This window comes from Acipenser ruthenus, chromosome 11 (genome assembly GCF_902713425.1).
Source record: "Acipenser ruthenus chromosome 11, fAciRut3.2 maternal haplotype, whole genome shotgun sequence".
Taxonomy (NCBI): Eukaryota; Metazoa; Chordata; class Actinopteri; order Acipenseriformes; family Acipenseridae; genus Acipenser; species Acipenser ruthenus.
The window spans coordinates 27666516-27690722 of NC_081199.1; the positions used below are offsets into that span (position 1 = coordinate 27666516).

Below are 24207 nucleotides of genomic sequence, written 5' to 3' on the forward strand. Positions count from 1 at the left end.
TGAATTAAAATAACGGTATTAAAACTAGCAAGGCACTAGAGCTGCGCAAACAGATTTAAAAAAAGCTCTCCACAGGTGAGTGCCGTTGGTGTTGATTGGGCTAGTTTACCAAATAAAACAACCGAAGGGACAGCTGCTTGGGCTTGTGTGGATGTTACTGTTCTCCACAGAGTCTAATAAAGGCATCAGTCATCACAATTCCAAGTGGCTGCTTCTTCACTTGTTTCTCTTAGAATAGTAAATTAGCACAAATCAACACCACTCACTCTTACCTGATTGTCATCACCTGATTTCGATGGAGAGCTCAATCCCAATAATCATTTCATGCTGCACTAAAAGGTACTATTTAGAACAGTATTTATCCTTCACCTTCCTGCAGATAAATCGTTTTTTTGCTAGTTTCTAGGTTATATTTGTAATCCTCCTGGAGAGTGTAGTGTAATCTGAAGCCGTCCATGTCTTACAGTAGGAGAGATCTCTGCTGTAAATGTAGCATAGACAAAACAATTTTGCTACTCTTATGAATGAACCAGGCCAAATTGATACTGCAACTCAGATGTCATCTCTAAATCCAAGGTTAGGATTTAGGTCCTACCAGTGTAATTCACAGGTGCAGTGAGCATCACAGGAGTACGTCTTAATCATTGGTTTGGTAAATTCAGTGTGTTTCTATAGCGGAGAATTATAGTGTTGCATGATTACTTTATGACATGAATAATTTTATGTTTTGAGATGTGTGCCGTGACCATGCTTTAGGACATTGTTGGGGGTTTAGTTGTTTCATTTTAATAATTAAGACATGAAAACCTAGAACATTTTTCAGAATTTGAATTGATCGAAAAAATAGCACAAGGTACTGGTTCTGTATGGTCTCAGCCTTTCAAAGCAGTTAACATTGTTGTTTGCTGGTGGCTGTGCAGGATAGCACAGTATTGAGGTGTGGGGACTGGAAAGGTGGTATTTTAGGCAGTGAAAACAATAGGGAAGTAAATTATAGATTGAAACTAATTGTGCATTTTTCTTACATGATCCCTATGGACCGATGGGCAATAAAATAGATTTATCAGAATTTTTTCCTTTCCCCCCCCCACACTAAACATTCTGTTGGATATTGGGTCAGAGATGCATATTCAATGTGTGCTTTAAAGAACACTCCAGCACTGTAATCACTCAGAAATGAATGCTAATAGAAACAAAGGAAGTTGTTCTTGACAACCCTTTGTTGAGACAATTCTAGACTTATTTTAGGTTTCAGAGTAGCATCATGCATTTTCAGAAAACGAGGTCTAATGTGAACACCCAAACACTTTTAAATTAGATGGTTATGTACAACGCTTATTGTCTCTTTCTCATTAAAACTTTACTTAAGTGTAAAAAAATTGTATGGTAAATAATAGTAGCCAGGAGGTTTTGAATTTAAATCCTTGTTATTTAGTAATTTCTTATTAATGACGATATATTTCAAATGCTTCCTTCATCAAAACAAATATAAATACACCACCATGTATTTGTATATCTACTGTAAAACTAAATAACCCTTAAAACAGTTGTAATTTAAAACCATGGTTCTTTCTTTGGTGTCTGTGTGAAATCTCATTAAGATGTTTACTTCAGTGCAATTTATTTTAAAAGCCACATTGTGGTGGTTTGTCCTTAGCCAGGATTCAGTGTCCTCTATAAATCTACAGTTTTTATTAAAATACAAAAACACCTACGCACAAGTTCACGCACCATGAACTGGTTCTTGTGAAATACTGAACATACAAACACACCCTTCAAAATAAGCTGATTTAGATCATTGTGTTATAAATTGAATGGGATTAAATACATATAATTTCTGAACCTGTAGGAGTTTTACATCTGTAGCCAACACTTCATGAGATCTTTGAGTAAAACATTCTTCCATTTGAAGAATTTTTAAATGAGAAAGACAGCTTTCAGTATAATGTTTTAGCCCTATAGTAAGCACCTATAAACAAATTACAGAAACATACTTTTTTTCCCCCATGCCAGCCCTGCCCTGCGTCTTCTGTATACACATTGACAAACTAATCTTTACCCTCTGTGTCTCTCCTCTTTCCCATCAGCTGATGTTCACAAGGACAAGAGTCACGTGATGTATGAAGGCAAACACATACACTTCTCGGAGGTGGACAATAAGCCATTGTGCTCGTACAGCCCGAAGCTCTGCAAGCAGCGCCGGCTCAACGGCTATGCCTTCTGTATCCGCCACGTCCTCGAGGACAAGACCGCCCCCTTCAAGCAATGTGAATATGTGGCCAAGTACAACAGCCAGCGCTGCACCAACCCCATCCCCAAGTCAGAAGATCGCAGGTGAGCCAAGCAGCTAATTGGCAGATAGGGCACCAGTTTGATGTGCATTGTGAACAGGGTTGCTACACCTTTTCCTCTTTAGAAAATACCAAGAAACCATAAAGCTGTCTCAGCGGGTTGTTTCATAGTGCAGAAAACGGGTGGAGCGATTGTAGTTCACAGGTTCAGTCTGAAGGATGTAGGTCAAAGGCCCTCCAGGGCCTTTCCTGTCCAAGGCTATTCTGATAAATCATCCTGTTGAACCTGATAGGGGTCAATTAAATAATTTAGGACCTTGTTGAAACCAAGACCTGGCCTAGGATAGCCCTTGGCTCTATGTTACACACTCGTTTACCCAAACAGCTCTAGTGATGTGAAAAAAGTTTATACACACTTACAAGAGCAGTGTTGGTTCAAGTCAGAATATAGTTTGATTCTGGTGAAGATATCATTTTTATTTCGCTGTGGTTACGTATTTGTTATATTATGCAACAAACCTATTTCTGTTCTGGTTTATGTGACATTTTTCATTGAGTAGTGGGAGATTATTATATTAATATGCAAGTGAAATAGGTAAGTAGGTATAGTCATTAAAGGGGTCTCTACTGGCAGTATATTCTAGGTTTTATTGAGTAATTAGTATTGGAGGTTCACAGAGATGCTGCTCTGGACGGTTTCAGTTCTTCAGATTGCATTAGCGCTTGAGAGTTTCCCAGACCAGACTGTGTGTAAACCCTACTGTTTGCACTGCTCATTACTGCCTGATGTGGCATGTCAAACACCCGTGTGTGAAGTTAGCTCATGACAGCTTGATACATAGTATCAATTCACATCAGGACATGACTCTCCAATGCAATGTTTAAATACACTGGAGCAAAAAAAATAAAAACAACCAAGTTAGAATATAGGGATCAGCTAAAGATGTGATTTAGACCACTGGACTGTGTTGACTTCCCAAAGCGTTGTTCTATTTTATCCAAACTCGGCTTGAGTGACTAATGTGGATGCTGCCACTCCATATTCCCCTAGTGTTAGTAACTAATCACTCATTTAAAAAAAAAAAAAAAGTTTGTGTCTAGATTTGTACAGACAGAAGTAGAATGGCATTTAAAGAATTGGTACAGGTCCTTTAGAGAGAGTCACAGTATTTCACTATTTGCTCTAGTCATTATTTTATTGTAAAAAAATTGTGTGTGTGTATATATATATATATATATATATATATATATATATATATATATATATATATATATATATATATATAATTTCCCCCTAGGTACTGTAATAGCCACCTGCAGGTGCTTGGGTTCATCCCGAAGAAGGAGCGCAAAAAGAAGAATGACCCGATGGAGGAGATCCGGTCGCGGCCTCACCTGGAATCAGTGGCGCTCAACATCACGGTGCCCTCGCTGGCCCTGAAGACACCCAACGGGCTGGACGGGCCGGTACTGTCTTCCCCCAGGTCACGGCTGGCAGTGCCCTTCCCTGAGGCGGAGCTCCTTGACCCCTTCGCCTTCCACGAGGATGACACCGATGGCGACGAGGCTGCCCCCAGGAAAGGTTCGGCTGTCAAGAAGAAATTGCAGAGCAAGCTGGCGCTGAACCAGCGGCTGCGGCTCCGAGAGACCACCGCAGAGATCTTGAAAATCCAACCAGAGCACTTTAGCCCTTCTCCTGCACCTTGTCCTCTTCGGCTTCAGCAACAGCACCACCACCATCAACAACAACACCACCACTCTCCTCCGCATCCCCACCACCATCATCAACAGCAGCCTCCCCAACCCCAGCACTCCTTCCATCTTTCACCTTTACCAAACCCCCCTTCCTGCCTCCCAGGACTGCCACTGGGCTTAATATGCAAGCCGCCTCCACCTCAGACCAGCAGTCTGTCGGCACAGGGATTGACCCCAGGCACCTTGCCGACGATAGCACAACATGCTGGTCACTCTCCCAGCAAGAAACCTCTCGCTGAGGTGTTCCTCCCACCCACCTTACTGCCTCCAGCGCCGACCGCTGTTATGGACTCGCCCAAACCCAAGGCTGTCATTCTCAAACCCACCAACTTTACTCCACCTCCCGCCTGCCTCAGCAGGCTTCAGAGACTGGTTAAACTGTGCACCCAACACCAGCAGCAGGATGGAGATCTCTTTCCACATTTAGGTAGGTCTTTTGATGTTTTGCCCTCTTGTGTTCTACAGTACTGCAGTTGTGTTGATTTGTGTTGATTTGCACATTGTATGTTTAACTACACCAGCGTGCTATAGTGATGGGAAACTTATTAAAAAGAGTGCATTGTTGAATACAGGAAATGCAGCTCAGAAAAACAGGAAGCAATGATTCACACTTTATTTGTAGAAAGTTTTGATAGCGCAGTGGGAGCAAGGTACTGTACTACTCAAGTAATTTGTTTTTATGATGCACACAGAAAATAACAGGAATGCACACTAAATGCATGTATTTTTTATTGTATTTATTTTAAATGTCCTTAAAAATGGTATTTGTTCAGGGATTACCATGAATAATTAGATGTAAGCAAACAAACTTAACAAAGTCAGTAACTACAACAAACAAATTAAGTACTGTACAGTAATTGCCATGCATGATGCAAGTCCTATTATTTAAGTCTACAATACAAATCTTCATATTATTACATTATGATTTATTGTTGGTGAACTGTAGGGGTACTCACAAGGTTGTTTCAAGCAACTGACTGACTATTGAGGTCCTGAAACTCAAATCCTTGTTCTTTGATCCCATTTGTGGTAAACATATTTAAGATACACTGTATGCCATTAGTTAACATTTGAATATTTGAAGTTTTGTCAGACCTGGAGAATGATGATGATGATGATGATGATGACAACAGCCAGTTCTACAGATAAGTTCAACTACACAGCTGGATTTGAGAGAACTGGATTTGAGAGAACAAGATTTTTGGCGTTTCTTTGACAGATATTTAGGAGTTTACTTTTGGAAACAGCTGCTTTAGGAGCCTTGTTTTAGGGTTACATTATCTGTGTGTTCTTTCCTTAAATGGTGCAGATTTCTGAAACTTAAATGCATTGCTAAGTTGGCAGGGTGGGGGGATGGGATGGGTGTATTCATGTTAATTTGAATGCTGCAATTATTTTGTTGTTCAGTTTCTTGGAATAAGTTATGAAGTTGCTAAAACATACGCTACTTCTATACAATATCGCATTGCCTGACCACAATCCGCACACTTGTTTGAACCTGGCATTGCCTTGGTCATACCCAATTAGCCTCAGAAGTTCTTTGGTGGACTGATGTACAGTAAGCAGAGGTCTTCTAAAACTGTGAATTCAAACCCATTCCCACAGGACTGGATTGGTCAGAAGACAGTGCAGAAGATGACGATGAAGTGGAGCATTTACCACCATATCAGTATGCCTGGCGGTTACGGGAAAGATATTCACAGGACAAGTATGTTTTTTATTATTCATTTCTTTCTGTAATATCTATTTTCTATGAAACATACAATTTTGTAATATATTATAAATTGTAAATTCTTCTGTTGCATAGCAGTTTGTTTTATATTTATATACCCACCTAAACATTTTAGGATGCCAGTATTAGGATCTGCAACTGTTTAGATCAATAAATTAGATGCTTAGTGTCAAGGAAGCTATCTGTGACTTTTATAAAAGGATCATCTATTCTGTTACAGGAACAATGTGTTGTCACTGTTGTGTGTGTGTGTGTGTGTGTGTGTGTGTGAGTTTTTCTTAAATGTACAATTGACATTCCACAGCTCAGAAGATGAAGTTGGGGCTTCAAGAAGTAACAGGCTGGCTCGACTTTGCAGTTACCTGCAGCAGAAGTACAAGCACCTCTGCCGCCTGGAGAGGGCAGCAACGCGACAGAAGAGATGCCAATATGCCTTTCGGAAAGCCCTGCTCCATGCGGCCAGTAAAGACCCAGACTGTGCAGGACAGCTAATTCAGGAACTCCGAATGGCCACTCGGACACAGACCAGGTATAGTCCCGTTGGCATATCGCAGAAGAGTTTGGGCATAGTTTAAGCTGTAACGTGTCAAGGTTATTTTTTCTTCTTTATTATTTTTCCTGTAAAAAAAGAATCAGTTGGTGGGGGTCCCCGAGTGGCTCATGAGGGTAAAGCGCTGCCGTTGGGAGCGCAGGCTGAGTCACACAGCTTGGATGGCGCCAGTTCGCATCCAGGCTGTGCAAAGAGGCTGAACTTTGGGGCGTCACATTTGCTCTGACGCTCCCTGGGTGGGGGATGGGAAACCGGCAGGGATTGCTTCTCCTCATCTTGCAACAGCGAACCCTACTGGCCAGACACCAAGCACATTCAGTGTGGATAAGAGGCAGGGCTGGTCTCTGTTCTCTGGGATCGGTAGCCCGTCCACCTCTGCTCTGGATTGCTCGGTGTAAAAGCGATTCTGGCTTTAGGCTTGTGAGATCAGAGGACGCTTGCACACCCTCAGAACGTCTGTGCTGTGTGGGGACTCGCTGCGGTAAGGAGAAAAAACATAATTGGACATTCCAAATTGGGGGGAAAATAAATAAAATTAATTATTGGTCACTAAGTAAAAAATAATTTAAAAAATCAGCATAACATGAAACAGTTTTGGGTGATGGTAAAATAAAATTTAAAAAAAAAAAAAATGGTATCATTTTTTTTGTTCACGTTGATACTATTGATCATCATAAAATACAAAAACTTCATTTTCCATAACAAAATGCATGTAACCATTTTTTTGTATTTATTTGAGCTTTAACGTTTGCAATTTTCTTTATAAACACTTTATAAAATGAATGCATTTTTGTATTGTTACACAGAGTTCTCAGCTTAAATGACCCCAGTCTTTCTCAGCAGACACCATCTAACATACCGTGTGAGAATTGTTCCATAATTGCTTGCTGCTTTTAACATGTCATTAGTAAAATACATATTGGTGGTTATAATATAGCAAATAAAATTCAGACACATAGACCTCCTCACACGCACTCCACTTTTCAAGTTACATTTTCTTTTGCATATTTAATTAATTTTCTTTTGTTTTTCAGTGTGAGAAAACCAGAGAGAAGGGACACAAACCCAGGGCTCTGTAGGTTCAAGGGCCAAGCGTGCACCAACCAGGCACTCCCCTTCACCAGGCACTGTTTTCAGCGTATCCTTCAATTCACAGCCCGCTATATTTTACTCCTTCATAAGTACTCAAAGGTTTAGGTAGACTGGGGGTTGAAAAAGTTCTGGCAGTGGTGTATAGCAGACAGTAAAAAAACAAAGTAGACACATGCCTTCATCAGTTTAATCAATAAAAGTATTACAGGTTCTACCTGACTTAAATGTTGAGATATAACTGTGATTTAGTGTTTGTAAATCTGGATGATGTACATGATATTTGTGACTTAGAAAATGATTAAACTGCCTGGAAACCTATTTTAAACCCATCTCTGTAATTTCCCCAAGCTCTGCTAACAGTAACCCTACATGACTTGTGCAGGGTATAACAAATCAGTAGTTTTTCCTTGACGTGTTACCTCCAGACATTTTGGTGAATCGATCACAGCAGCTCTTCTCCAGCTGCACAGCCAAGTTTGCGGATGGTCAGCAGTGTTCCATTCCCGTTTTTGACATCACGCATCAGACGCCGCTATGTGAGGAACATGCAAAGAAAATGGTAAGGATAACCCTGGACATCTACAGCACTACTTGCTTCAGGAAGATCCATAGATATGGAGGCATAAACATAAGTCCAGTCGCTTTGGAAAAATCTGCTCTTGTTTTGCGTCACTCAGTATTGTTGGGGTTTAATAGCACTGGCCTTTTACAGTGTTTGAAGCTTGTTACAGTGTTTGAGCACACCTAGTGTTAGCCTTGAGCTTGACATGTTTTGTGTACAAATCACACTGATTTAAAATGAATAAATACATGATTAAAGAGGTATTCATTATAAATTACACTTTTTCTATGAATCTCATTTTCATAAGTAAAACTTGTTCATGTTTTCATCATTTGACATAACACATTATTTATGTTTTTTAGGATAATTTCCTGCGGGGTGATAATAATCGCAAAGTTCAACACCAGCAACAGCGCAAACCCAGGAAGAAAACGAAACCGCCGGCCCTTACCAAAAAACACAAGAAGAAGCGGAGGAGAGGACCGCGCCGGCCTCAGAAACCCATTCCACCTGCTGTGCCCCAGGGGAACCTCGGCATGCCCTCCAGCCTCGCGCTGCCGGCACAGGCAGCCAGCATCAGGTCAGTCTACACCCCAGTGTTTCCTTGACACATTATTAACTCTGTATGTTGCATAAAGAAAATGGTAAATGGTCCTAATTCGTTAAAAGCCAATTAACTAATCTTAAGGTCTTTTTTTTGTTATCAGGCAGACCTACTTATAAACACTTCAAAACTTACAACTGATGATAAATATTCAGTTAATTAAATATCCAGTGTTCTAGTTATGATAGTTTGCACTTTGGTTATGTTCTTAAAGTGTTCTTAAGTGTACATAAATGAATCACATTTTAAGGTTTACTGGTAAAGAATGAGTTAAGGTACTTACTTTGGACTTCTGGAATTTGATCTTTTTTGAAATTGCGTTTTTTTGGTCTCTTTTTTATTGTGTTCAAAAAATATTTAATGGAGCACATATAAATTATGGTAATGGATACAAGATAGTATTCTTGAAGTTTGTTGTTTGCATTTCACAGTGGCATTTGTACTTCATTACTTCACTGAAACATAGTTAACTTCTTGTTCCTTTAATGTCAAAGGAGTCCCTCGACCCCAGAGTTGAGTACAGACGAGCTTCCTGATGACATCACCAATGACATCTCGGACATTCCAAACGACCTTGAGCTGAATCAGGAGGATTTTTCTGATGTCTTGCCAAGGCTGCCCGATGACCTACAAGACTTTGATCTGTTTGAAGGTATTTTACCAGCTTCTCAGAACTGCCTCTGAATTTTAAATACATAAACATTGAAGACATTCTTTGTGTGTATGTATGTATGTATGTATGTATGTATGTATGTATGTATGTATATGTTTATGCCTATATATATATATATAATGTGTATGTATATATATGTGTGTATATATAATATGTATATATATATATATATATATATATATATATATATATATATGTGTGTGTGTGTGTGTGTGTGTGTGTGTGTGTATATATATATATATATATATATATATATGTATGTATGTAAATATGTATATTTATGTATGTAAATAAATTGAAAAACAGACTCAATACTATGATGCCTGAAAGTTTAAATAGGAATAGTAGATCATTACATCATTAACTATGTAGAAAATTACATCAGAAACACATTCATGGATTTGAATAGAAGTAAGTGAGTGTAGCTGCCATTGCATCAAAAGCCTAGTACTGCCACTGTTTGTTTTCCATCACACTTTCCCTTAACAAAGGTATATTAAACATACCGACACGTTGGGAAGTTGGCTTTTTTTATATAGAAGATGTGTGATTTTCTGAACAGCATATTTGAAATAAATGCAATAATTTTAATTTGTAATTGTATGTAAAAATAATGTGATATCTTGTAACAATTGTAAGTCGCCCTGGATAAGGGCATCTGCTAAGAAATAAATAATAATAATAATAATTTGGTGGTAGGTCAGTACAGTATTTAAAAAAAAAAAAAAATGATGATTATTATTTTATTCAATTTTTTTGAAATAGTCTCTAAGTTTTCTTGCATGTTTTGTTGTGAATTCCCTGCAGGTAAGAATGGTGAGCTCCTTCCCACCACGGAGGAGGCAGAGGAGCTGGAGCGTGCGCTGCAGGCCATGACATCCTACACAGCCTCTCTGGAATGCCTGAGCTCGATGGGTGAACTCACCCAATCCGACACTGTGGGCGTCCAGGAGCTCCCAGTCCACCGGGGAATGGGGGTCTTCTCCACACCAGCCGTCTCTGCCAGTGGCATGGCCACCCTCGGCCGAGCGGTGGTCAACAGTGAGCTAGGAGATCTCCTGAACGGCCGCATCCCCACTGAGAACTTCTCCAGCTTGGAGCTGGATGAGAACTTGCTCCACTCGGCCAACGGCCAGTTCCCTGCACCCCCTCCTCCAGCTCCCTCTTCCTCCACCGTCAGCCTTACCACCACCACCTCCTCCAACCCGCTTCTCAACCATAGCCCATTGGCTGAGCGGACATTTCCCCCTCCACCCTTCCCTGGGCTCCGCGTGGGCAGTCACGCCTCGCCACGAACCCACCCCTCCCAACTGCTTGGCAAGGCAGAGGAGCTCCTTTCCCCCCGACAGCAATACAGCAGTGAGCACTCACACTCCTCGCCCCATGGTAGCCATTACAGTAGTGAACATGTGCCATCCCCTTACAGTGATCACATAACCTCCCCCCACCCCACCTCCTTCCCTACTGGTGACAGCAGCAGCATGGCAGCTACCTTCCAAGCAGAGGCACCACTCATGGTGCCCCCTATTCTTTCGGGACAGCTGGAGGTGCCCCATAGTGGGGTCCCAATCAACCCCCGCCCCCAGTGGAACAATATCTCCATTAACCTGACTGACCCCACCCAGTTTGGCAACCTCATTGGGTCAGATAGGCACCTGATCACCTCGCTCTCCACACCCCCCTCCACCTCGCACTCAGTGACCATTCAGCCCTCAGCAGCCCTACCAGCGCTGCCCCAGACAAACTTTAGCAGCCTTCCCGCAGCAATGGGCTCTTCAGCTGCCCCCTCCTCCTCTTCGCACGACCTCTTGACTTCCAAACCCCCTAAGCAGCAGCTTCCTCAGTTCAGCGCCGCCTTCGGCCACCAGCTGTCCTCACACAGCGGCATCCCCAAGGACGTTCAGCCCAGCCACAGCTCCACAGCGCCCCCCACTGGCTTCACGGTTGCAGGTGCGACCGCCGCAAGTGCCAGCAATGTGACGTCGCCTTTTACCACGCAAAAGTGAGTTTAACACTGGATGTGTACACACCGGGAGAACGGGGTCAGGGTTTCAAACAAATTTAAAACGAAAAACAGATGGACTGTTCATTTTTACTATAAGAGCAGTATGGAACTACCATTAATATAGGCTTGAGTTTTAACCGTAAAGTCTACTGCATGATATTTCCATGGTAGTCTCTCATGAACTCAGTAGGAAAGAGCAGCGTTGGTCAAATCTTAACATGTTATCCCCAAAAGACTCTGGTCTCCAAGCTACATACTAATTGCCATGATTTCCCAATGAAAGCTAAAATATTACAGCGCTGATTGGCTTGTATATAAAAATGAGATAAGCATAACATTTTTTTTTTTAAAACTGCAGCAATATCTAAAGCAAGTGAAGCAGAATACATTGTAAAAACATGCTTCTTAGTCCAGTATACATGATCTGAAGAATCTCCCCTTATTCTTATTTTTTATGAGAACGGATTTGGCTCAGTCTGAAGCACTTACTAAATATTTAGTATCAACTGAAGAAATGAATGGAAGATTCTACTCGTGTAACTTTCCAGAAACTGGATTAGATCAAAGGTTATGCCTCTTTCATAGCTCAGTCAAGATTATGGCAGGGTCATCATTTTGATTTAATCTAGTGAGAAGGAGCACTTTTAAAAGGATCATAATTTCTTTACTGCATACAAAATGCACACCCAAATTCAAAAGTCATTCAGGTTTAATAACTCACAGATGGCCACAATAATGGGGCTGTTTCTCCAGCTGCCAGCAGTTAAGTAGTTTTCTTCTGTCAGGTATATCCAGTTGTGGACTAATATGGTTAATTGACCTTTAACTACATTAATGAATGATTTTTATTTATTTTTTTCCAGATAATAATCTTAAGTAGACTACAAATATAGCTTGCTCCCACACAAGAAAAATGCTTGGACATCATTATTTGAAGCTCAGTTGGGTAGAATACTGTTACCTTGGGGATTCTGACCAGTGGTGTCCTCCTGTTCTGTTTTTTATTTGTTTGTTTGTTTGAAATCCAATCCCCACCACTAGAACCCTGGTTCTAATGAAGCAAAACTAAGGGGGTTGTCACAGCGCAAAACTGTGAAGCACAAAAGACTGGGAGTCACTGATACACATACGCTGAAGAAAATGCTAGCTGTATTTTTCAAGAAACAGTCCTCGCCCTAACATTTATTTAACTGTGAGCACCATAAAACCAAAAGGCAAGTGGAGGAACTTAACAAAACCATCAAGGACATTTCAGTTTTTAACATATAGGTGTCTTAGAAATGTTGGCTTGCTGTGCTCATTGATAGGAGTATGAAGCTCTGAAAAAACTTCCTACAGTACTTTCTAAATGATGCTACTTTACCAAAGTGCAAGATTAACTCGCCACATAACCCACGATAGAAACATTATTCCTTGAAACTGACATAATGTATAATATAAATAGAGTTTCATATTTTGGGGGCCCATTTGAACCTGAAAGTCTCTCATTTTTAATGTTGAATAGGAAACATTTAAAACATCAAAGTACAGTTTCATTCTTGTTTTTTTATTCTAAGAGTAAATAGTTAAACCACTTTTAATCTACATGTGTTTTTCTATTGTAAATATCAGACATTTAAAATAAAATTGACATGAAAAAGTGCAGTAACGCTATGAGCATTTTTTGATACAATGGGCCTAATAGACTAGGTTAGACTAGGGTTAATATCTTTCAATGCACTTAATGGGACTAGTAATCTGCAGTATTTTAAGAATCATACATGTTGGGATTGCTTGCCTTTTGTATTTATGTTTGTGTATACATTGACAAAGTGCAGGGGGAAATCAAAGTCATTGTTTAAGAGCACTTCGACACCTGTAACTTATTTTGTGTTTCATGAAAAATACAGAAATGTGGAAAGGAAACATTTTTGGCTGGAGTCTTGGAATTTTAGAGATTTTTAGAGGTAGTCTTTATGGTATGAAGTGGTGAAGTCATTTTATTAACACAGTGCCACCTCCTGAAAAGATAAAACCAGTGCAGTTCTAAGGTGACAGGAAAGCCAGAAATGTTTCTTTTGTCAAAGCGTCCTGGTAAAAACAGCCAAATCTAGGGTTTAAAAATGTGTACAATCCTCTGATGGTGCTTTTTTGGTTATCTATGGCCTTGAAGGGAACATAAAGTGCAAGTGTGAATTTGTCCCATTTAAATGAGATTAAGTTAATATATTACAAAGTTAAGGTTGCATTTCATGTGTCTTATTGGGCTGGGCTGGGATGGGGTGAAAGATTTAAGTCAGTGCACCTGATTGACTTTTATGTGTGTACTGTGTAATTAGGGCTGGGAGGGGGGGGGGGGGGACATCTTAACAAATAAACGTATCTGTAGAATTTGTCAAGTGGATCGTAGCTAACAGCATTGTTATGCACTGTTATAGTCTGTTTATGTAATCTACTAGAACATAATTCATGGCGGTGTAGTGGGGTAGATTCCCCCAATGTTTGGTGGCCTGCAAAGTCCTATTCTAAACCAGGACAGTCGTTTGCTTGCTTGCTTGCTGGATACGAGAGGCTCTGTTAGTTTCACCCCTTAGTTAGCCAGAATAAATGTAGTCATTGTAGTAGTAATAGTAATATTAATAGTTATGATGCCTTATATGAAGTGCCTCTCTTGTAATGTTTTTTTCTGGCTGTAATTCCATTAGTCATCCAACAGAGGGTGCTGATGAGGAACAGCTTTAAACACTGCACAATTTTTTTTTGACATTTTTTTTATTTGCATTTATTTTTTATAATGGCGCAGCCATTGCATGATTTAATGTAGTTCGATTTATTTATTTTTTTTCTTCTAACTGCAGTGCAGAAATGTATTGAAATGCCTAAAGCTGTACTGTTTTTCCATAGACTAAACTAAATAGCAATAAGGCCTGCAAAATTCTAGAATAGCAGTGCCTCCATTATGTTGAATAAAATCAGTGCTGCTGCTCTTTGGCACAGTGCTTATGGCAACTGTTAATAAACCCTGTATATGTTTAGCAAAATACAGATAAACATTTCATTAATTTATGTATTGGGACTGTAATACAAGACGACTAACATGGGCTATAAAATTTAGGTACTTTCATATATAGGGCAGTGCTCAAGCCACTTAACATGATACCTGAAGTGTTGCAAAAGCCCCTCAAATGTGGAAGATATTGGGCCCCACAGTACTTACGAGATATACAGTACTGTGCAAAAGTTTTAGGCAGGTGTGAAAAAATGCTGTAAAGTAAGAATGCTTTCAAAAATAGACATGTTAATAGATTATATTTATCAATTAACTAAATGCAAAGTGAGTGAACAGAAGAAAAATCTAAATCAAATCCATATTTGGTGTGACCACCCTTTGCCTTCAAAACAGCATCAATTCTTCTAGGTACACTTGCACAAAGTCAGGGATTTTGTAGGCATATAGTCAGGTGTATGATTAAACAATTATACCAAACAGGTGCTAATGATCATCAATTCAATATGTAGGTTGAAACACAATCATTAACTGAAACAGAAACAGCTGTGAGGGAGGAATATAACTGGGTGAGGAACAGCCAAACTCAACTAACAAGGTGAGGTTGCTGAAGACAGTTTACTGTCAAAAGTCATACACCATGGCAAGACTGAGCACAGCAACAAGACACACAGTATTTATACTGCATCAGCAAGGTCTCTCCCAGGCAGAAATTTCAAGGCAGACAGGGGTTTCCAGATGTGCTGTCCAAGCTCTTTTGAAGAAGCACAAAGAAACGGGCAACGTTGAGGACCGTAGACGCAGTGGTCGGCCAAGGAAATTTACTGCAGCAGATGAAAGACACATCATGCTTACTTCCCTTCGCAATCGGAAGATGTCCAGCAGTGCCATCAGCTCAGAATTGGCAGAAAACAGTGGGACCCTGGTACACCCATCTACTGTCCGGAGAAGTCTGGTCAGAAGTGGCCTTCATGGAAGACTTGCGGCCAAAAAGCCATACCTCCGACGTGGAAACAAGGCCAAGTGACTCAACTATGCACGAAAACACAGGAACTGGGGTGCAGAAAAATGGCAGCAAGTGCTCTGGACTGATGAGTCAAAATTTGAAATATTTGGCTGTAGCAGAAGGCAGTTTGTTCGCCGAAGGGCTGGAGAGCGGTACACGAATGAGTGTCTGCAGGCAACAGTGAAGCATAGTGGAGGTTCCTTGCAAGTTTGGGGCTGCATTTCTGCAAATGGAGTTGGGGATTTGGTCATAATTAATGGTCTCCTCAATGCTGAGAAGTACAGGCAGATACTTATCCATCATGCAGTACCATCAGGGAGGCATCTGATTGGCCCCAAGTTTATTCTGCAGCATGACAACGACCCCAAACATACAGCGAAAGTCATTAAGAACTATCTTCAGCATAAAGAAGAACAAAGAGTCCTGGAAGTGATGGTATGGCCCCCACAGAGCCCTGATCTCAACATCATCGAGTCTGTCTGGGATTACATGAAGAGAGAGAAGCAACTGAGGCTGCCTAAATCCACAGAAGAACTGTGGTTAGTTCTCCGAGATGTTGGGGCCAACCTACCTGCCGAGTTCCTTCAAAAACTGTGTGCAAGTGTACCTAGAAGAATTGATGCTGTTTTGAAGGCCAAGGGTGGTCACACTAAATATTGATTTGATGTAGATTTTTCTTCTGTTCACTCACTTTGCATTTTGTTAATTGATAAATATAAACTATTAACATGTCTATTTTTGAAAGCATTCTTACTTTACAGCATTTTTTCACACCTGCCTAAAACTTTTGCACAGTACTGTGTATATACATATATGTTGGCTTAAACTTTATGTTCCCTGTCGAGGCCAGAGCTCAACACAGTTCTGTCAGGTAGGTATTTTTCTACTATTCCATTTCTCTTTGGGTAAATTTTCGTAACTATTATAGCAGTACAAATATTGTTTTTTTTTGGTAGGATTTTTTAGAAACTGAAAGATTATCAATTCTATAGTTCTGAGTATTTAATATATTTATAGAGTAGCAGTCTCTAAATATTGGGTTTTAGTGGTGAATTGAAATGAGTGGTAATGGTTTTAAAAAAAAAAAATGTTAAAAAAAATTCAGCCCTGTTCGTGTACTCCCATTTCCAGTGAATTTAATGGAATCAATGTTTTAATATTTTAATAGCTATCAAAACAAAGGTTGTCTTTTACTGACTTAAATAGATGGTAGACTGTGTATGCTTTCACTGTTTGTCCCGTCAAGTAAGACATGTTTTTTTTTAATTTATTGTATTCAGTTTGGCAGAGATTTGTGGACAAGTGCTGTATGTGTTTTTTGATAGCTATTAAAATCTACCAAATAAAGGTTTTATATGGGTTGGAAAACAAACAACAAAACACACAGAACACTGGTAAGCAGAGAAATCGCCCAGTCTTGGTTTGTATTTTGTTTGCTTACCTAGTTGGTCTGTGCTGCCATGCCTTCCCCCTCCCTTCTGGCAGACAAACAGCATTGACATTGATCCCTCAGCCTCCTAAAATACACTCACAGTAGGAACAGCAGCTAAAGTTATATGAACTCACAGCCATCCCCAGGTAGTAAGAGGAATAGGGGCATTATCTCTGTTTATTTTGCCTTAATATATGACATGCACCTTCATTTTGTTTTCATTATTAATTGCATTGCTTGCAAAACTCACCTGGCTAGTCCAATATATGGGCACATCATTACATTTGCACTAACATTTTATTTACATTTTTGGAGTATATACATTTTTGGATACTTATGTTTATGCTGACATAAATGAACAGACTACTTTTAGTTATGCAATATAGTACTGCAAACCCTGTAAGCTAAAGGTCTTGTGCTTTTTTGAAATTTCTATGGAATTCATATTGCACCATAACTGAAATTCATTTGTTTCTGCCCTTTTAAAGCCTCGGCCCATTGTAGCAATAGGGTCTTCAGACAAACAAACCATCTCTGAGTTTTAATTGGATCCTGGCAAGGCTTTTATGTTACCTTGACACTTGTAGTGTTAAACATAAAGCATCTGTTAGTAATCTTCATAATTTTGGACCTGTTAACCCCCGAAACAGAGTTCAGAACTCTAAATTTCATCAAAAATCTACTTGTAGTAATAAACTTCATTGCATTGTGATAGCCATCATCAGCACTGGAATGAATTGTTTTGCAATGGCACTGGTATCTGGTTTTTATACCTTTTGTGTAATTCAAGTCGATCTAACCTCAGCTTTTTAAATCGTAAAATACCTCTTTCTAGATTGTGTAAGAGCGCTTCTCGATGCCCCTGTCTTTCACACAGGGCTCTGCTGCTGCTGCTGTTTTAAAATCCTGTTCCTCCACCCTGTCTCCTCACTCACATCTGCATGGAAGCACAGATTCACTAATATTCATTTTATACTCCTCAATCCCTCAAGTATATTTTAAACATGTAGCAGGGAAAGACGCTTCGTAGACTAGTAACTGCTTAAAATATGAGAAAGGTGGCTTACAAATTCCTATACTCATTGAATGTACTGTATTACTGTTTTTAAAAATTATAGGATGAGCTAATAATGATCTAGTCACCTTTTGTTATTGGTCCTTGTTTAATTTGTTTAAGGTATTTTTTGTATACAAAAGTTTACATTTTTATGTATATTTTTCTTGTGTACAAATTATGTAATATGTGTATAAACACTGTATGTAATATCTGTATATAGTGTGACAAAAAATGATCTTTGTTTTTGGATGTACAAATAAAACTTGCTGTGAGTATTACTTGGTGGTTTTCTCGTGGAGTGTGAGACCCCAGTGGTGTGTTTGTTTAATGTGAGTGTTTAGTAGGATGAGCTGACCCTTGGTTTCCTGCTGCCTCCATCCATAAACAATACAGTGGATTCACGCTATATATAATTATAAAATCAAGAGGTTTGTTTTGCTGTTCCCCTGAATTGCAGGCAGAATTAGGGATTGGTTTATATTTCAACTACCAAGATCTAATACTGTACATGCTATTTGTGATCAAGGTGTAAAAGGTGGATTCCAATTTGGCACAAGGACATTGTAAATATAAAAAAAAAGAATCTTGAAAGATTTTTTTGGTTTTGTTTTCAATTTGCAAAAATATATTTTTTTTATCTTCAATAAAAGTATGAAATAAAATACATTGTGGCATGCCACTTAACCTGTTTATTTATTTATTTTAATGTAATCACAATTTTAGTGTAATAACCCAGCAAACTATGTTGCCCTTATATGTTAGGTATTTTTAAAAATGTTTCCATGCAGTAGAGTGTTTTTTTTTTTTTTGTAGAACGTGCTTGTTGATTCATTCTCCATGTCTGCGCATTATAGACTTTGCATTTTGTCCTCCTGGTTTATCACTGAGGACTAAGGAGAAAAGTAGCTTCTATCTTAATGCCGGGGGTGAACTAAATACAATAGAGCAATGTCACAGGTATAGGCTCATAAATAAATGACCTTCCTTCAGGAAAAAACAAAGGCGTGTATAAAAGAGTTGACAAGAAAAACATTACTGTGGAAAGAGAAGTTATTTAGTTGATTATTATTTCTCATAAGTAGATCTATTAATCAACAGGGCGAATGGCCACTTCAAAGAAAAGGATGAAACAATAAAAACAGATGGGGTGTTCGGAAAATCTGATCATGAAAGATAAAAATGCTTCTCCGCTTTCTGAAGAAACCCCCTTTAAAGCAGTCCTTCTCCAAGTATTTGTATGTGGTTTGGGGATTTTAGAACAAACCAGAAGGAAGCAACTGCAGCTGAAAGAACTGTGTGTTGGGCATAACAAGAAGGGGTACAAAGACTAAGCAGTGGGCTTATGATCAAAGGTAAATACATGGCAGCATTAAGTGTAGTCTGTGCTGGATGACTGGCACAAAGAGCTGACATATTGACTTGAACTACTGTAGAATAGCACAAGAGAGAAAATAAAAAACAAGATTGATAGATCCTCACTCTTGCTGGAATATAATGGGCAATACTTTTTTGGCAGCAAAATTGGACAAGGCTTGTTTTTTCTTTTTCTTGGATAATAGAGACAGAAAGCATTAGGTGCTGTGTTTCATACTTTCACTGAGATTTCAAAGCATAAATGAAAAAAAGTATTGTAGCTTCGATTTTCCTTCATTTTCTCATGATCTGCTATAATATTCTCAATAGGGTGCCACCACAGGCAGCCAGCAAGGCACTGATTTGACATTAAAACAGGTTATAGATATCCCCAATAGGAAATATGTATGGGTTATCAATTTTATCCAGCTATTTTGGAAGGGATACATGATTATTCATTGATAATATTAGTCACTTATTCCTTTGTGAAATATCCTGCAAAGTCTGTTGTCCCAAGACACAAAAATGTGTGCTGAAGAATGAGAATTTATGTTTTGTTTTTTTACACTGACTGAACAGGTGGGTCTTGTCCAGTGGTAAATGTTTCTGTAATTTGGGCCAATGTAGCAAGTCTGTAGCTTGTCATACATCTGCAGGCTCAATCCATCATGACCCACTTGCAACTAGAAATAAGGCTTTTCTGTTGGTGGTTTACTGCAAACATCGTCATTCCAGGAACACTCGGGGACGGGGGTGGGGTGGCTGAAGTCACCGAAATCTTTTAGCTTTCTCATGACTTGCTAAAAAGTCGCCACATGTAATTGCAGAGCAGCACAGATGCCATGTAGGCACAGACGTCAGCTCTCACTGACGTTGACAGAAGTTGAAATTGTTTGACAGCGATATGTTTTTGATTAGCAGGCTACTTTGCATATAGGGTCTGATTTGGTGAAGATTACTCTGCTCATTGGGTAACCCTGGTTTCTGGCTAATATAGACCTAAGCCCTTTTCACATTAGCAGGCTCGGTGTGGTGGGTCGGGTACACGATTTCACACTGCTTTTGATAAAGCAGGGTTAACCTGGGTGACAAACGCAAGTGCACCATACACGTATCAGTTCCCCGAAAGCAGCTTGTTACTGACGCTTCCACCCAAGCTTCTCTGGATTGAACCGTCGGCCCAAATGTTGATTAGAGCAAATGTTTCTACATCCCTGCTGCAATCTGGCTCATGCTGTTTCTCAAATCAACAAAAATATGGTTGAACAGAATAAACAGAAATGTTCCTTTGCGGAAGTGAAACCTTCACACAGGCGTGGCTGTTTGTTATTGTGTCGGCTCACAAACCCGGGTCAAAGCATGTCGACCCACATCCTGAGGTGGGTCGCTGGGACCCGGGTTAACCCGGGTGTGACCCAGGCATGTGGTTTCACACTACGTGGGATTGTGACCCGGGTAGGAGTGCCAGTGTCAGTATTATCAGAAAATCCCAGTGAACTGTTCTAACTTTCCTTTATGTCCACTATATTTTAGTCCCAATTCGCTTGCTGTCACTTGCACCAGTAGTTTGATTACGTCCCCTGTTTTTTTTTTTTTTTTTTTTTAACAATACTGAAAATCTACACCATATCACACACTGTGTGATACTTCTTAAGAGCATCACTGTCACTTATCAGTTTCTGAATGATGGAATTAACAATGCATTTGGAGGAAATATGAAATGCACTTTGCGACCAGCACAATCTCCTCTGTACAAAAAACCTTTTTCTTTTTACTCAGATAATTTCCATGGTGATTTTTTTAGAGGTCCTAAATGTAATTTAAATTTGCATAACAATGAACATGTAACTCGATTCAAATAAAGCCAGTGTCAATAACTTGCCCTTTTTCATAACAGTCAATAAAATGGAAAAATAATTTAGTGAGAAGCTGTAAAAAAAAATAATAAAAAAAAAAATATATATATATATATATAGTATAGAAAACTGCTGTCTACCAAAATGATCAATAAGAAAAAAGAGAAAAGGATATTTCAGGTACTTAAAAAGGTAGAATAATTGATTACAAATCAATTATCAGGATGTTTCGGACTACAAGTCCTTCATCGACTGAATACAAAAAAAGCAGTGCTGTAAGAAGTTGATAAAAAACAAACAAGTAGTCTTTTTTTAATATAAATTTAGTCGTTGCCAATTATTTTGATTATTTTCTCCCAATTTGGAATTGCCAATTATTTTATTATGCTCAGCTCACCGCTACCACCCCTGCGCTGACTCGGGCGGGCGAAGACGAACACACGCTGTCCTCCGAAGCGTGTGCTGTCAGCCGACCAGTTTTTTTCACACTGTGGACTCACCATGCAGCCACCCAAGAGCTACAGCGTCGGAGGACAATGCAGCTCTCGGGCAGCTTACAGGCAAGCCCGCAGGTGCCCGGCCAGACTACAGGGGTCGCTGGTGCGCGGTGAGCCGAGGACACCCTGGCCGACCTAGCCCTCCCTCCCCCCGGGCGGTGCTCGGCCAATTGAGCGCCGCCCCCTGGAAGCTCCCGTCCTCGGTCGGCAAAGGAATAGCCTGGACTCGAACACGCGATGTCTAGACTATAGAGCGCATCCTGCACTCCACGTGGAGCGCCTTTACTGGATGCGCCACTTGGAAGCCCCTCACAACAAGTAGTCTTTTAAACAAAATTCCAGAATGTTGATGATGATTATGATGACCTCAGAATAGAATGTTCATTCCAAATGGCTCCAAAGTGCCTAGTTTGAAAAATAAGTTCACATTCCTTTTGTTTCCTGACAGCATTAGTTCCATAGCATTGAACCATCCCACAAATTGTGATGTCTTCTATAGTGTGGTCATTTCTGTTAAAATGTCTGGCGACAGGCGACAGGAAAGGTAGAGGTGTTAATTCGTATACTTCTCAGATGTTCCACGAAGCGATCAGCCAAGCATCGTTTTGTTTCACCAATATATAGCTTGTTACATTTGATGCAGCCAATGCAATATACTATTCCTGTACTAATGCAAGTAAAAGTATAATGGATAGTAAATGAGGATTTTGCTCACTTAACTACTGTGTTGCTGTGAATGTATTTACAAGTTGCACAGCGTGACCTATTGCATGGAAACGTACCCTTAAGACTGTCCAGATTGGGTCGAATGTTACTGTGGACCAGATGCTGTCTTAGATTTTTGTCTCTTCTGTATGACATTAGAGGAGGGTCATTGAGCTGTAGAAGGATCATCTTGAAGAATGCTAAAATTTCTTTGTATGATGTGTTGTACTTTTTTGGTCATAGGATGATATGTAAGAACAAGGGGAATACGATTGTTGGTATTCTGTGTTTTGGTTTTGTACAAGGCATCCTTTCTGTTTATTGTCGATACTTTTAACTGAGCTTCTCTAAGTATAGTGTCTGGAAATCCACAGTTTCTGAAAAATGCACACGTCATTTGCTTTATTCAAAAAATCACTGTCATCACTGCAAATGCGTCTCAGTCTTAGTAATTGGGAGTATGGAATGGAGTTGTGACAAGATTTGGGATGTGAGGAGTCGTATCTTAGACATGAATGAGAGTCTGTTTCTTTGTAGAAAATTGTAGTATTGATGGTACAATTAGAAACCGTGATGGTAATGTCTAAGAAAGAAATTTGTTTAGAAATGTTCCATGTATACTTTAGAGCTGGATGAGACTGGTCAATAAAATGTATGAAATCCATTAAATCTTCATTAGTGTTATCTGAGATGCCAAATATGTCGTCAATGTATCTAAGATGTAACATTGGTGTATGTCCTTTGTACTGTTGAAAAACTTTATTTTCGATCCATCCCATAAAAAGACAGGCATAAGAGGGCCCCATTTTTGTTCCCATACTGACACCTCTAACTTGTTTATAAAAGTCTCCATTAAAGGAGAAACAATTCAAAGAAAGGACGAGTTGGGCTAGTTGCAAAAGAATATCGGTTGCAGGTTCTTTTGCTGTCCGTTTATCAAGGAAGTATTTTAGTGCTTGTAAACCGTCTCTGTTGGGGATAACTGTGTAGAGGCTTTTGACATCCATCGAGAAGAAGGTTATATTTTCACTGTTACCATTTAAAGAAAAATGATCTATTATTTGCAAAAAATGGTTAGAGTCTTTAACGTATGAAGGTAGAGATTCCACAATGGGTCTGAAGACATCATCAAGGAACTTGGAAATTATTTAAGTGGGGGAGGAACATGCTGATACAATAGGACAGCCTGGGTTGGTAGGCTTATGAATTTTAGGAAGTAAATAAAAACGGCTACAGCGAGGGTTTTCAACAATAAGATTAGACGCAAATTTTGGTAATAAGTTATTCTAGATGGCAGAATGGATAGTAGATGTGACTGTAGTTTGTAACAGTTGGGTAAGTTCATTTGGGACTTTCGTGTAGAAGTTAGTGTCAGAAAGTTGTTTAGATGCTTCTTCTATATATAGATCCTTTTTCCAAACTACTACAGCTCCTCCTTTGTCAGCAGGTTTTATTATGATGTCATTACGTTTCTGTATATTCTGTAAGGCGTGATATTCATCTGTTGTCAAGTTTAAACGATTAGTGTGTTGTTGAAAATTAATTTGACTTATTTCTCGTTCACATTTATCAATAAAAAAATCTAAGGCTTGAAAAGCTCCGGAGGCTGGTGTCCAAGTAGAGTGCTTTTGTTTGTATTGATGGAAAATATCTAAAGAATCATAAGCTGTGTTGGAGGATTGTGAAGCACCTAATTCATTTGTATCTGTGTCTGCATGAAAATGGGCATGTAAACGCATGCGGCGAAAGAAATGCTGTGTGTCATTGATGACTGCAAATGTGTCAGTGGATTTCTTTATAGGTACAAATTATTATTATTTATTATTATTTATTTCTTAGCAGACGCCCAAATGTGAGACCTTTGGATAAAACAGAGTGTTCAGCAGTAGTAAGTGCCAAATTTTCTGGGATTGTAACAACAGTTTTATGTGGTATTTGCTGTATTATATTTTGATAATTAATGGTAGTCTTTGATGTCTTATAGTCTTCCTTGAGCTTAATCAATTTTTTTGCTTTATTTATTTCCATGAAATCATAGATATCTGCATTTA

The 24207-nt window shown here is 39.4% G+C and overlaps 1 protein-coding gene across 2 annotated transcripts in view; it reads left to right on the forward strand.

Moving 5' to 3' along the window:
* LOC117426653 (INO80 complex subunit D-like) overlaps positions 1-24207 on the forward strand; it is a 35083-nt gene that overhangs the window by 7306 nt on the left and 3570 nt on the right. The window contains exons 2-11 of one of the 2 annotated variants that reach the window (XM_034044502.3): positions 2088-2334; positions 3590-4473; positions 5652-5754; positions 6083-6307; positions 7363-7466; positions 7846-7979; positions 8345-8562; positions 9081-9238; positions 10067-11261; positions 12128-16368. In XM_034044502.3, the coding sequence (XP_033900393.2) occupies positions 2117-2334; positions 3590-4473; positions 5652-5754; positions 6083-6307; positions 7363-7466; positions 7846-7979; positions 8345-8562; positions 9081-9238; positions 10067-11261; positions 12128-12131 (3243 nt within the window). In that variant the 5' untranslated portion in view covers positions 2088-2116 and the 3' untranslated portion in view covers positions 12132-16368. Of the gene's footprint in view, positions 1-2087; positions 2335-3589; positions 4474-5651; positions 5755-6082; positions 6308-7362; positions 7467-7845; positions 7980-8344; positions 8563-9080; positions 9239-10066; positions 11262-12127; positions 16369-24207 lie in introns of those variants that run through there. The other variant, XM_059033584.1, reaches the window with a different exon arrangement.